The sequence below is a fragment of the Apaloderma vittatum genome, unplaced genomic scaffold (genome assembly GCF_000703405.1).
Source record: "Apaloderma vittatum isolate BGI_N311 unplaced genomic scaffold, ASM70340v1 scaffold18493, whole genome shotgun sequence".
Lineage (NCBI taxonomy): Eukaryota > Metazoa > Chordata > Aves > Trogoniformes > Trogonidae > Apaloderma > Apaloderma vittatum.
In genome coordinates, this window is record NW_009706611.1 from 7,192 (window position 1) to 21,050 (window position 13,859).

At 52.0% G+C, this 13,859-nt stretch overlaps 1 protein-coding gene across 1 annotated transcript; it reads right to left on the reverse strand.

Annotated features, from left to right (window-relative positions):
* Positions 1-363: 363 nt before the first annotated feature.
* On the reverse strand, positions 364-13,631 carry RBBP8NL (RBBP8 N-terminal like). Its single transcript, XM_009865866.1, has 13 exons — positions 13,565-13,631; positions 12,106-12,148; positions 11,509-11,604; positions 11,030-11,142; positions 9,906-9,978; positions 8,541-8,707; positions 8,375-8,457; positions 6,630-6,793; positions 4,836-5,640; positions 4,314-4,422; positions 2,161-2,222; positions 1,710-1,836; positions 364-482 (listed from the first exon to the last, which is right to left on the reverse strand). The coding sequence occupies exons 1-13, from the start codon at positions 13,629-13,631 to the stop codon at positions 364-366; spliced, it is 2,028 nt and encodes a 675-aa protein (XP_009864168.1).
* Positions 13,632-13,859: the final 228 nt, after the last annotated feature.

The window sequence follows — 13,859 nt, forward strand, 5'->3', positions numbered from 1 at the left end:
ATCCCAGTGAAGAACACGGTCCTGACCCAGGGTAGGTGCTGCAAAGAGAGCATCTCCTCTTCCTAGCACCAGTCTGAAGGTCTGCTCCAGCGCGGGGCTGGGGGGTCACTGGATGTGCTGCTCCACCAGCAGTGACTTGGCTGCTCCCGGCATCACGTGCATGACTCTTCCTTGTCTAGCCTCTCCTGGGGCACCGAGTGAAGATTTTCAGGATGCTCTTATTCATGAGTCCTTACGAATTCCCCACTGCCTGGTGTGGCACAGGAGGAGCAGTCGCTCTCCCAGCATGGGTGGGATGCTGAGGTCTCTGAGCCTTCTCCTTTGGTCTGCAGCATCTGTGTCACTTCTCACCCTGCCCTGCTGTTAGCTCTCCTCGGAGGTATCCTTGTGGGAAGCGGAGCAGTTCTCTGGTTCCTTTGTGATCCCTGCTGAGCACTCCTCAACTTTGACTTTCTTTCTTCCTCTCATTGACTTCTTAGCTCCTGTAAATAAGAAAATGACCGCAGGACTTAACCACAGAGCAGTGGATTTACATGTACGAGGACAACATGGCCTCATGCCAAAATAGGGACAGTGCGGGAGGAAGCAAAACTCAGTAAAGCAAAGATGAAGAGAAATCCTCTCAGATGTGAGATGCACAGGTGCTTGGGGGAGACTGTTGTGACCCTGGAAACAGAGACCCTGGAAGCAGAAATAGGCAGAGAGCTGACCTCAGAGTGTACCCAGAGCAGCAGGATACATTTCTTGGATTTCTCCCCCTTTCAGTGTGGTACACAGCACATACCACACACTGAGAGAGGGGTTCTGACTTTTCATCACCCCAGTCCTGCCACAATTGCATCCTGCCCTTGCTCAGGACACCCCAATCCAGTCCCAGAGGGTGGGATGGTGTCTGCTGTGCAGAGCATAGGGCAGCTTCCTCGGCATTGCTCCGAGTGGCTGGTTTTGTAGAGCAAATCCTCTTCTCCCTTAGCTCTGGTGGTGTTGCCTGAATGAGCAGGCACAACCGAAGGCCAGGCAGAGGGCAAGGAGCAGTGCTTGCCTGTTAAACAAGCTCCCTTCATCCTTAAGCAACCCCTACAATTATTATTGGGTCAACATCTCCCTGTCTTTAGCCGGGGTACAAAGGGGCTTAGCAGTGGGGTATTTCTGACAGAGCACTTTTTAAGGATTGACAAGCACACTGTCTTAACCTTGCCCTTATCAGGAGCAGTTTTCTGCATATTCATCTGTAGGAAACCTGGGTTTGACACATTCCTCTGTCAGCAGGGAAACCTCCACAGCCACACCGGAAGATCAACAGAGTTGGCAGAAACCTTTCTCTGAATGTCAATAATTCACCCCTGGGAATTTGGCCTTCTCCAGTCGCCACCTCTCTGACCTATTAAGCAAACATGAGGGACTTAGCCCTGTTAGCTTAGGTGCTCCGGAGTGCCCTCCTGGCCACCCTGCCCGGGCTCCCCTGGCTAACCATTAGCAGGGGCTCCTCGGGCTGGAGATGCAGCCGTTGCCAAAACACAGCGCCGCGTGGTTTGTCGGAGGGAAATGAATGACTCTGCTGTGTCACCTCGGGCAAACATTTGTTTGCAGCATGGTGTGCACTTGGTGGAGATGCACCCTCCTCTCCGGTGCCCTCGGGCTTTTCTCACAGGAGCCCCTGGGGAAGTGGTTGCCCTGAGCAGATGCCACGAGGAACTCCTCCTCCCTACCTTTTGTCCAGGGATCCTGTCCTCTTTTTCTCTTCTTCTGCAGTGTATGAGCTTTGTCTTTGTTGCAGAAGTATTTTCCATCAGCCTGGGCTTCTTGTAGGATATCATCTTCATATGGGGCAGCCGCCTACACCAATGAGAAGAGCAGTCCATCTGTAAACTACCTTGCTTTCCTGGGGAGCTGATGGCTCAGCAGCATTTCTGAGGACTTTTGTGATCACTGCTACAGAGTGGTGAGAAATACTGTTGTCCATAAACCCTCTCGACTAGCTGGAAAAAGGTGATATCTCTATCCCTCAGTAACAAGTTGAGTAATAGTGTGGGAATGGGGTTTGGCACCTCATGTAGGAAAAGCCATCACCTTCTGGAGCGAGCTTGGGCAGGGACAACCTGTCTCACCCCCTCTTGGACCTGACAGCCTAAGATTATTGGCTGAGAAGAGCAAACAAACCTCGCTGTCTGTCGTGTCTGGCTCGTCAGATTCCTGCTTCCCAGACTCAGCATCATCGTCATCTAAGGAAACACAAAAGGAAGGTTTTTTTGGCTGGCTGGGGTCCTGACAAGGTCAGGAGCAGATGCAGGGCAACCAGCCCAGGCTCTGGGAGCCATTGAGGCAGAAAACACATTCAGCAATAAACTACATTGCAAAGCAGAGGCACTGCAAGTGACACAGCTTGAAATAAATGCTTATGGGAGATCCAGCAGGACTCTCTTGGGGAGCCAGCTCCCAATAAAGCTGTAACCATCGGAATTTGCTACATCAAGGCCACAAGTGCTGCCCCAAAGTCCATGGCCAAGTGCAGGTTGGGAAGCTGAGGGGTATTTAAAACCCCAGACTGCACCTTCCCATTTGAGACCCAGGTGGAGAGAAGCGTGTCTGAGTAAAGAGGCCAAAATGGAAAATCCTGAAGTTTGTTGCCAGTGCCGGTCGGTGCTTCTCAGCAGGGAACAAGTGCCGAGGAACACAGGAAGGAAAAGCGGCCAAGCTGCTCCTCTGCCCAGCGAAAGGGTTTTGCTGCACACAGGCTACGCAACCCCAGACATGCACCAGCCACACACCCGACCCTTGTGGGGAGTGAAGCTGCCCAGGGATCGAGCTTCACTGGCTATGGCATCACCCTGTCTGCACACCCAGTGGCATCCCCGTGCTGGCTGTGGAGGGGCAGAAGGGGCTCGGGATGGAGCTGTGCCCTCTTTGCAGCGGCAGGGACATTCCAGGACCTCAGTACTTCTTGCTCCTGACACCCAGGTCTAGCTGGGGGGGGACTGTTGCCAGGGTAGGCTCCCTTGCTACCCCTGCTCAGGTGAGAGAGCAACCAGTGATGCTTTTAGACCCCCGTAGTCTGATCCCATCCTCCTTTTATCCTTCCATGGGTTAAGGTTCACTAAAAAGTGCAGAAATATTTGTGTATTGTTTCCTGGGCTTTGTGTCAACCTTAAGGTGAGAACTGAAGAAAGTCCTGTATTCCCACACCCAGAATGTAATCAGCTGAAATTCTTCTGCCATGATGGTATCTCCTTAGCATGTAAATCACAGAGGACTCCCTCCCCACCTCCTTTTTTTTTTTTTTTTTCCTCCACCCTGCAAAATCCTGCTCTGGAGAGTGTTCCCAAACCGCTCCGACACGCCCAGACCAACTAATCCAGGTGAGCTCAACTTTCTGGCCAAGCGAGTAAAGCTGGTAGGGAGCAGCTCTCAGCAGACGTGCTTCCCGCTCCGCTCCCCATGGCTGCTGCCTCCCACCCACCTGCCTGGGCGAACCTGTCACCCACATTCCATGGTGGTCAGGCAGAGAGAAAGCACCGTGTGTCCCCAGACTGAGGACACTGCTTGTTTTGGCAACAGAAAGGGTTTTTACAGGGGATGGAGCAGGGAAAAGGAGAATAGCATCCTGCCCTACCTGCTGCAGGTACCAGCATCCTTTGCTCTGTGCTCAGCCCTACAGGCTATGCCAGCATGGGGCACATTTTGGAGCAAGGGGACAGAGGCAGGAATGGTTTTTCCAGTGCTAGTCCTGAAAACCTCTTGCATTTTCCCCATCTCTACTGGGGTGACTTGTGAGCTTCTGCTTCCCCGAGAAGGGTGGGTAATGCTGGAGCAGAAGCATTGTCTTGTCACCGCTCACTGCGGAGGGGGGGTTGCCAAGGGGTCAGGGCTGAACTGATCTCTTTAGTTCCTGGAGAACTTCGTGCCACCCAGCAGCTGAGGTGAGGGTGCCCTGCAGGGGGTGCAAGGGCACCCCACAGGTGGCTCCTGGTCTGTGCTGGGCAGAGATGCTGAGCTTTTCTCCAGAACAGCGGAGGTTATTTTCTCCCTGTAGATATTGAGCCTGAGTTTTGGGTATCCCCATGGTTGAAAATTGAGCCCTCAAGGACAGAACGTGAAAACCTGAAGCTCCCTTGATGGCCCAAAATAGCTGAGAGGCAGGACATCCCGGGTCCCTGAAAGGGTGTCCCAGGCTCATCAGCTACCGCACTGACCGGCGGCGATTGCCGGTGCTTGCAGAGCCTAGCACAGGGAGCTCCTGGCTGTGTGATACCTCAAACAAAATGCACCTTTTGCTCTTGGCTTCTCAAATGTCATGTTTGCCCAGGGCTTTTTACCTCCTTCTTCCTTCTGTGTGCTGACAGTCAGTCTCACTCCGGTCTCTGGAAGGGCGTCTGGGTCGCTCGACGTGGAGTTGTTTGTCAGATGCGCCCGTGAGAGCGTGAGCTGTAGGACACAGGGACCACAAATGCTGCCTTTGTCAGACAGGAGGAAAGGGCTGCCCCCAGCCTCTATGCGATGACTGTGACACCCGTGGGGATGAGCTTCGCTCATGTTGTGTTGCAGGGGAGGCCAGTACCCCTCCTGCACCAACCTGTGGGACAGGGCACAGGCGCTGCCTGTCCTTGGACTTGGATGAAAACCCCGGGAATGCTGGAGGGGAGGAGAGCTGGAGAGTGAGGGACAGGGCTGAGCAGTTGTGACTTTGCTATGTGCAAATAGGTCCCTGTTGGCTTCACACACAGCAAAGCCACCCTCCCACAGGACATTAATGATGGCCATGGCGGTGCCAGCACCAGTGTTGGACACCCTGGGGAGGGGAAAGGGCCGCAATTGATGGCAACAAGAGCTGTACTCACCACAGCTGCATCCTCCTCCTCCTCTTCCTTCACAGCACCGGGCAGTGCCTGGGCAGTACTGGGCCAGCGGTAGGAGAAGGGCAAGTCCTCTCGCTCTGCCCTGTGTCTCCCACAGAGCTCACGGGCTGCCAGCACAGCGGGGCTCTCCCCAGGGCTCAGCCGTGGGCTGCCAGACCCCCGCAGCTCCCGGTGGCTGTGCCAGCCTGTTTCCCTGCCACGGCCAGAGTCTGACAGGTCCAGTGGTGCATCTGCACTGTCATCCCTTGCTGCCTTCACCTTTTCTTGGAGCTCAGAGCTGTCCCGGCTCAGCCAAAGCTCCTTGCTTTCCTCCTCATCTGCAGCATCCTCCAGGAAGGACCTTTCCTCTTTGCATCCCTGTGTGACGCTTGGCCACGGGGAGAGAGGCCGCTCCTCGGGCTTGGGCTGTCCATCTGCCCGCTGGCCCGGCTGGCACTGCTGCATGAGGAAATGCTGCAGCCGCTCCCTGTGCTTGAGGAGGTGCAGCTTCTCCTCCAAGTGCTGATCCCTCACATACACCATGGTGGCAGGGAGCTTCAGCAAGGCCGCGCGATCTTCCCAGCCGTCACGCGACCGTGTCCTGCTGTCGGCGTCCTTGGCCCTGAGCAACTGGCTGGAGAAGCTGCCGCCGTCCTGGTCGGCTGAGGCACAGTTGCTCGCCAGCCCCAGCTGGTGCAGGGAAAGGTGCTTGTGGAGAAGGCAGAGTTGCTCTCTCCGGGCAGTCTGTTTTAGGTTTTCATAGGACGGAGCGACCTTGGGGGAGCCTGGTTTGCTTGCTGTTAAATAACTAAAAGAAGGAAGGGGAAAAAAAAAAAAAGCAGCACGTTAATTAAAGAATTTTCACGTGATTTCTCAGCTTCTGCAGGTGATGTGCGTAGTCTTTCCTTCTCTTTCTGTGCCCTGTTGCAGCTCTTCACCTGGGCATCCTGCTTGTGTTTGTGTGTTGTGCTGGGGAGGAGGGTTCTGACGGCCGCAGGGGTCAGGCAGCCAGCAGTGGGTCTCTGCACACCACATGAAGCCATCACCATCCCACCATCCCACAGCTCTCTCCTGTCCCAGGGACAAACAGCTCCAGGCAAGAGGGTCAGGTGAGCCCTCACGTCAACACTGCTGCTGAGAAGTCACTTGACAAACCACACCTTACAGCCAGAAGCATCCTAACTACCCACCCTGCTGCCCCCACATTGGGGGGCATTCTTAATGCCTTGGTGGACCTCCAGGACAAAGGAACAACCTACCCTCCCCTAATGTCACTCAGTGGGGTGTTTTTACAGGTGTGCTAAGAAGGTTAATATGGTGCATGAACCTGCCCTGCGAACTGAGTCTCTGCTATCACTGGTTATTTGGCACCTTTCGTGTGTCAGCTTTTCCTGGGAATGCTCAGCACATCCACTCCCACTCTGGGAAACTCGCTGCCTCTACAGCTGACCTCACTGGCTTTGCTCAGCCCTCTGTCCATCTGAAAGCCACGGGGAGGGTAAACCTGAGGAAGTGCTGAGCACTGCAGAAACCCCATTAGGAAAGATAAGGAGGAGCAAGGTTTGCTGCTGCCGCAAGGCGAGTCCTTCTCTTCCCAGCTGGAGGTGGGGGCACCACGTTTGCACCATGGGTCTGTTTGATGAAGCTGGAGTAGAGGGGCTGACCTCGTCAGGCTGGATTCCAGTCATTTTTTGCTGGTGTAAACTGGGAGATCCCCCTCCTCGTCCCTCTCCTGAAGGCCGTGGGACAGGTTTGGAGAAGAAGGCTCACGCCACGAACCATAAGCAGGCAACTCACGCCTCAAGGCTGGGGCTGTGCTCGCGCTCCAGAGGGAGAGGAGTCTTCCTTGCTGGTGGGGACACTGCTGCCCCCGAAGGACTTCTTTCCAGAAGGCAAGGTCTGGAGCCGGGTCTCACCAGGGCAATGGTGCCATGCAGCTGGTTGGCAATCCTTTGGGACACCTGCAGCAGAGGGGAGAAGGTCCAAGAGAGCCATTCTACTGAGCACCCTGGGCAGCACCTGGCTAAGGGGAACCCCAGTGAGCAGAGACACAGCTCTTCACCAGCATGGACAAGACAGACGGCTCCTAACTGCTCTGATGCAATTCTGGTCAACAGCTCAAGCATATCATTATTGGTTTTCCCAGGAAATTTCCCTTTTGCATTTTCTGTGGCATCTACAGTACTCATTATTTTCCGGCTGTTCTGATCTGTAGCCCAGGAGGTCTTGCACTTTGTCTCAAGTCAAGCCATGATTCAGTGGCTTAACCAAGATAAGACCCTGCAAATTCCCCAACCTCTAGTCAGGCCACTAGACTTTATTCATCCAAGCTCCTGGCATGTGTTGATTTGATGGGTGTATTTCCAGCTCAGTACCTGGCTGTGAGGCATCATCGTCTCCATCTGCTGTCATGAAAGGCTCACCGCATGTTCTGACTTGACTTTCCCCTGCCCACCTGGAGATGTCACCAACCCTTCCTGCGATCCCTATTAATTATCCTCACAGTCTGCCTGCAGCCTTACCAAAACCCCTTTTCACCTGCTCTTTCAAGTTTTCTGTAGAGTTCAGGGAAGCAAAGCCTGTGCCAAAACAGAAGCCTCTATGTGGGTGTGTATGTGGGCTTGAGTTCCCACGACCAGGAACAAGGCTCCAGGTCCTGCAGTCTCAGCTCCCAGTGCCCAATATCACCACATCACCACTCAGCATCCCTTGGCTGATGATACTCTCTTGTGTTTTAAAGCCATGGCAGGCTTGCATCAATGCACAAAATGGCAACCACTAAATGCCAGTCCCTCTAAAAATACCAGTATTCATTAGGCTGCAGATAGAGAGAGACATCTGCTGTGCTCTCGGGCTGGGCTGCTGTGGTGTATTTGTTCTCAGTACCCACAAATCCCACAGTTTACATCTTCTCCAGGCTTTTCCAGCTCTCACAATGCTCCAGCTTCTCGCTTGCTCAGCTAATGGAGAGCTGACTCTGTAACTCAGGATAAGCTACATGGAAATGTGGCTCAGCACAATCTCCCCAGGTGCTTCCCTCTTCAGATCTTTCCCCAGCAGGAAATCAGAGAGAGGAACCAGAGCTGTGGGCAGAGGACTCAAGGATGCTAGACATGTTATCACGGAAGATAAACACAGGAGCAAAGATGTCCGTGCTTGCAGTGGGGACAGGATCCTGTGACAAACTTCAAGTGCTTTGCTTGCAAGAAGTGGCAATTTCTGTGTCTAGCTAATTGTTTCACATCCCAAGTGCCTCCTACTAACATTTCTCTTGACCCATTTCAGATGACCACAGTGGTGGGGAGACAGCCTGAGGACATCAGGCTACTTTCAGCAACTCACCATTTCTGCGAGACTGACTTCTTGGAGGACAGTGCCTGGGGAAGCCCTACTGCTTGGAGAACTTCTCTGTACTGCAGTCTTTTCTGCAAAAGAGACACAACCAGCCACCTTGATGGTCACCCTTCCCATCCCCAGGTCAAGGGCAGCAGACAGTGGTGGGGAGACAGCCTGAGGACATCAGGCTACTTTCAGCAACTCACCATTTCTGCGAGACTGACTTCTTGGAGGACAGTGCCTGGGGAAGCCCTACTGCTTGGAGAACTTCTCTGTACTGCAGTCTTTTCTGCAAAAGAGACACAACCAGCCACCTTGATGGTCACCCTTCCCATCCCCAGGTCAAGGGCAGCAGAAGCCAGCAGGACCCACCGTCTCCCAACTCGAGGTCCAGCACGTCATGGTGGGCTTCTTCTGCTCCCCTGTGAGCTGCTTTCTCAGCGTCAGCGTTCCTGCTCGCTGGGGACAGTAAAGGCAAAGGAGAGCTGGGAGTAGAGCTGCTCTCTCTGGAGGTGACTCCTGCATGCTTTGCCCTGTCCCTTCCAAAAGGAGAAAGGCATGAATGAATGAGAAGGGACAGGAGAAGGAAGGTTTGAGAGCCACTGCACTGGGAGTTCCAAGTTTTACAGCCCAATATAAAAATATAAATATATATATCTGTATGTGGATATACTGGGTCCTCAGACTCACCTCTTTCCATTGCAGCTTATCGCTAGCTCAGCTGCAGTCTGGAGCATGGTATGGAGTCAGCATGACAGCTCAAGGTCTGATTTCCCCACTTGGCTGTGGGTAACGTAGCAGGAAGCCACGACGTTGGGTAAGCCAAAACCCAACTGCAGCTGTTGCAAAAGCTCTGTGAGAACCTGTATGTCCCTGGCTGGCCTTTGAGTCTGATGTAGGAGTGGATTCAGCACAAGGATGTGGTGGTTGTCCCCACTCACTGTATTGACCTGGTGGGGCTGATGCTCTTGGTCACTACGAGGGAATAACTGAGTCTCGGAGACCCACACTTACGTCTTGAGTAGACCCTGATGCTGAGACATGGGTGTTTGGCTGGAAATCTTCCCATCCAGCCCAGAGAAGAGCAGAGCAAAGCAGGACACCTTGGTGCTCAGCAAACTAAGCCCAATCTACAGCTCTGAAAATCGTCAACCTTTGGGAAGCATTAGGGATTAAAAGAGAGAGTTTCTCTTTAAGCGGATGGTGCTTCTGTGCTCCAAAGAAAACACATTTCTAAACTAATCCCTTGGTACTAATTCCTCTGGACTTTAAACCCTTGAGGAATGAGCTGATTTGTATATATTGGCCAGCCTGGCAGGTTACTTGGCTTTCAGCACAGCACTCTGCTGCAACATGAACCTGCCGCAGACCCTCTCTGCTGTGGAGAGGACCTAGTGCCGTGGAAAAGACAGAGAAGACGAGGTTGTGGCCCATGGCCAAGGCGAGCCACCAGGGCTTTGCTTCTCATGAGCAGTGCCCCATGGTGGGGTGTTGAATACTCTTGTTCCCCCAGAATTGAATCTTTGGATGCAGGTGAACAGGAGAACGAAAAGACAACAAGGACTTACAGACCGTTATGGGTGTTTCACTGTCTAACATCTACAGGAATCTGTGGGAATTAGATGCTAAAAGAGCCCTGAAGATGCTGAGGTATAGATGTAGCCCTGTTGAGCTGCAGGGATGCCTCTGTCCTTACCAACACCCCTCATACTGAATAAAACCCAGCTGAGCACTTACTCCAGGCCCCGGAGCCTCTTCAGTTCTTCCTTGAGAGTTTTGTTCTCTTCCCTCAGGCGGTTTGTCTCGTTAGCTGCAGGGACACAAGTTGTGCCATGGATTCAGGTGCTGCAAGGAGAGAGCTGACGCTCCTTGCCACTTGCTGGGGTGCACAGGGAAGGAGGAGGGAACAGCACCACATTTGGGTGGGATGTCAAATTTCCTCCCTTCTCTGAAAACACGCTGGAGGCAAAGGGATCAAAGGGAGCAACTTTCTGACTTGGGTTTGGTCACGATTTGGTCCAGCTCAGTGGGAGAGTATGACCCAGCTGGGCTGGTGGCTGGTGGCACAGCGGGATGGACAGAGCCAGCATCCTGCCTGTGAGTACCACGGCCATTTGTGATGAGCAGGTGCTGTGTAAGGGGCAGGATTGGGGCATCAGGGAGATCAGACAAAGATTGTCAGCCTCAAGCGAGCGAGAGCAGGAGGGCTTCTGGGCAGGGTGGGCTGCCTCCTCAGCTTGCTCATGCTCGAAAGCAGCCCTCGAGAAGCAGTGGCATAACAAACCAAGGGCTGCTGGCACCTCTCTGTCCCTCCTAATGCCTATCTCCTTTACCCCCATGACCTTCCTTGGGACAGCCAGATCCCCAGGAAAAAACACCTGAGCCTGAGCAGGGCTGGGAGCTCTGCTAAAGGCTTGAGAGAAGATCCACCACACGTGTTGCTTGATTTCCATTTACCCGTGCTGAGCTGCTGGTGTGACTTTTCTGTCTTTGCCAGAGCGTTGCTTCTGCGGTGCCAAATGCACCTTTTCTCCAGGCAGCTGACATTACCTGGCCAGCTCGGGGCTGAGCATCTCTCATTTTTCTGGAGGGGCAGAGGGCTGCAAGCCCCCAGCTCATCGCTTCGTGTGAGCGGTTACTTCTGCTTGGGGGGGATGTGGGCTGCCATCTGCAATCCTGGTCAGAGCTGATTTTTCAAGGCTTCCCACACTCTTATTGCCTCCTTCCCTTCTCCCCATCCCCAAACCCCTCCTGGGTGCCCGGTCACTGGGACGGCTCACGTGTAAATATCTATGAGAGGCATTAACCGAACAAAGACCCAGCCCGCTAAAGCTGAGCTCACAGCAGACAGTGCTACATACTGAGGATGAAGATGTGCTGCAGGCTTTGGAAGTGGGAGGTCTCGTACTCATTCTGCTTCTTTTTTGCCAGCTCCTGGGTGACCATGCATCTGTCGCAGAGACCCGCTCGCAGCCTAGAGAAAAACCCACGGCCGGCAGCTTGTTACCATGCGGTTCCCAAGGGGAAAATAAGCTTCTGCTTTCCCCACAGAGAAGTGGGAACATCAGCCCGTCACCCAGAACTGGTGAGAAGGCTTGTCACCTGTGCAGCCCAGCCTTGGCCCTTCCAACCCCCAGACCCAGTCCCACCACCTCCAGCTTAGGAAAGCTCCTCTGCATGTTCTCAGGCTCCTCGAGCCCTCCCAGCAGCCAAGAATGAGCAAAAAAGAGGTTTAAGTGCTACATCTTGCTTCTGGGAAGACAGCAAACCTCAAACTCTGCTCTTACAGGGCTGCACTTGCTGCCACCCAACAGCACCCTGCTGAAAAAATAAATCTTACCTGTTTTCTAACACCTTTACATTTTCTTTAAGGGCCTTCTGTTGTTCCCTTAACTGGTGATTTTTAGCAAACAACTCTTCGATTCTCTGAGCATCCCTAATTGAATAAAGAGAAGAAAGAAAGGAGGTTTGTTAGATTTCTCCCCTAAATCTTGCCTTTATCCGCAGTGCCCTGTCAAGGGGAAGGATTTCTGCACTGAGCCCACTGTACTGCTCAAACTGAGATGGCTGAATTGCTTTTGCTTGTGTGGCAGGAGGTGAAACAAACATGTCAGAGCCCAGATGCTGCCCTGTGACACCCGCCCTTGGAGTTAGCAGCTTGTTTTGTCCCAGTTTCTTGCTTCCTAAGAGAGCAAGAGCCCATTGGCACGAGCATCACTTGCCGCTGGGAAGGCAGAGCAGAGGTGGGCTGGCACCATCCCTCATGCTGGGGACTTGAGTGGCAAAAGTCACCCAAAGGGTTGAATTTGATGGAGCCAGAAAAGCAAACGGTGTTCTCTAAATCAGGCAGCTTTGGAGGAAGAGTGCCTGAAAGGTCTGAAAATGAAGTGGTGGAACCTGTCCCCCGTCCTGCCGGGGCAGGCGCAGTGTTGCTCACCGGCACTTCTCCGTCGTCAGCTCCGTCAGCTTGCTTTGCAGACCTGGGGTAATTAACAGAGACGGAGAGGTGGGTGTTTATTGCCAGTTCCTCGGCACTTCGGAAACAAAATGCAACGACGGCACTTCAGGAGTGTGCCTGGCTTTGCAGAAACCTTGTCAATTTACAAACCTTATTTCCAGGAAGGAATAACATATTGCCTGTGTTAAACAGTATCACAGTTTAATACAGCTGGAAAAGTTGTACAAAATGTGAGCACATTTTGTATTTCCACTATTTAATGACTCTGCATTTCCTTCCCACTCCAAAAAAAAAAATGTCTGTTTCCATTTTGTTTCTACTTATTTCTTGTTACAGCACACATTTCCCAGGTGGGCAGTATTTTATAACTCACAGGGCTGCAAAGCATCCTGGAGGATATTTACAGCTGAACAAGAATGGCTTTTGTTGATGGATCTGCAGACGTTACATCTTGTCAAACCCATTTTATGCAAAGTAGATACAAACATGTGGTTTAAATTGCTCAACGGTTTCCTCTAACTCTCACACGGTTTGAAATTACACAAGAGAAGAATGAATTCATAAGCCAGAATCCTCCAAAAGCACTGTCGTTTCGTTCGTAATATTGATACTGGGAATTACTCTAATAGGAAGACAATTGGATTTGGCATTTGGTTGCTTAACCTAGTGGTTCTTATTTAAATAATGCACAATCCGAGGAATAATTTATTCCCTAGAGGAATAAGCTACCCAACCTGACTAAGATCTTCTTTAACAGAGCCTCACACTCCTGCTGCTTCTGTCTTACAGATTATTGCATCTCTCCAGCTTGCTTTTGATCCCTCAGCATCCAAGTGAACTCCAACTCACGTTTCTTGGAGAAGATGCCCAGCAGGTGCGCATGCCACTTCTGCAAACCTCCCAGTTCACCTTTACCACCAACCACACTGGCAGAGGCAAGAAAGGACCCACATTCCCTTTGATTAACGCTTGAACTAAGTGAGATTCCTGCAAGGACTGAGCACCTCTGTGGCTTAGTTTCCCGGTACATCAGATGCAGGAACACCTTCTCTCTTCTGATCCTCCTTATCATGCAGAAAGTCACTTATTTTCTGAGTAAATTTCATTCTCCCCCAGTGGATGTGCTGCCCAGAGGGTGAAGCCGTAATCCTGCATCCCCATCCACTCCCATGGGTGATACTTGCTGAGCCTTAATTCCCAAAGCTTCCACACCCACTCCCCCTCCCTTCAGGTTGTTTGTTATCATAGAATCCTAGAATGGCCTAAGCTGGAAGGGACCTTAGAGATCATTTTAATCCAGCCTCCCTGCCGCCAGGGATGCCACCTCTCGACTAGATCAGGCAACACATGGGGACCAAAATATCAAACAGATCAAGGTGACATTACAAAGAAATGGACCCTGGATGGTTTTTAATAAGACTTCTTGTGTCTCCCTTACCTTGGACCTCTTTCTCATGGATCTCTTTGAGCTTATTCAGGAACTCTGCAAAAGTCTCCGTGGTCATGTTCAGGACTGTGCCTCACGTTGGGCTGGTTCCAGCGCTAGGATGTCCTTTCGTTTCAGATTATTTGGGTTTCAATCTAAAATAGAAACAAAAAGTCCAATAAAATAGAAGCATCTTGTGTATGTGATGTTTTGTAAAAAGTCATAGAAACAGGTCAAACTTTCTAGATTTTCTAAATCTAAAATCTGAAAAAATAAGAAATAACCCAACTCTAGAAAATTTAATCAT

What these genes read in the sequence shown, in the direction of transcription:
- RBBP8NL (XM_009865866.1), bottom strand. Translation starts at nt 13,631, where the DNA reads ATGACCACGGAGACTTTTGCAGAGTTCCTGAATAAGCTCAAAGAGATC. An exon ending in CTGACGACGGAGAAGTGCCG is followed by an intron (nt 11,605 to 12,105) that starts GTGAGCAACACT and finishes TTATTCAATTAG; the next exon opens with GGATGCTCAGAGAATCGAAG. An exon ending in AAGAGGCTCCGGGGCCTGGA is followed by an intron (nt 8,708 to 9,905) that starts GTAAGTGCTCAG and finishes TCCTTTTGGAAG; the next exon opens with GGACAGGGCAAAGCATGCAG.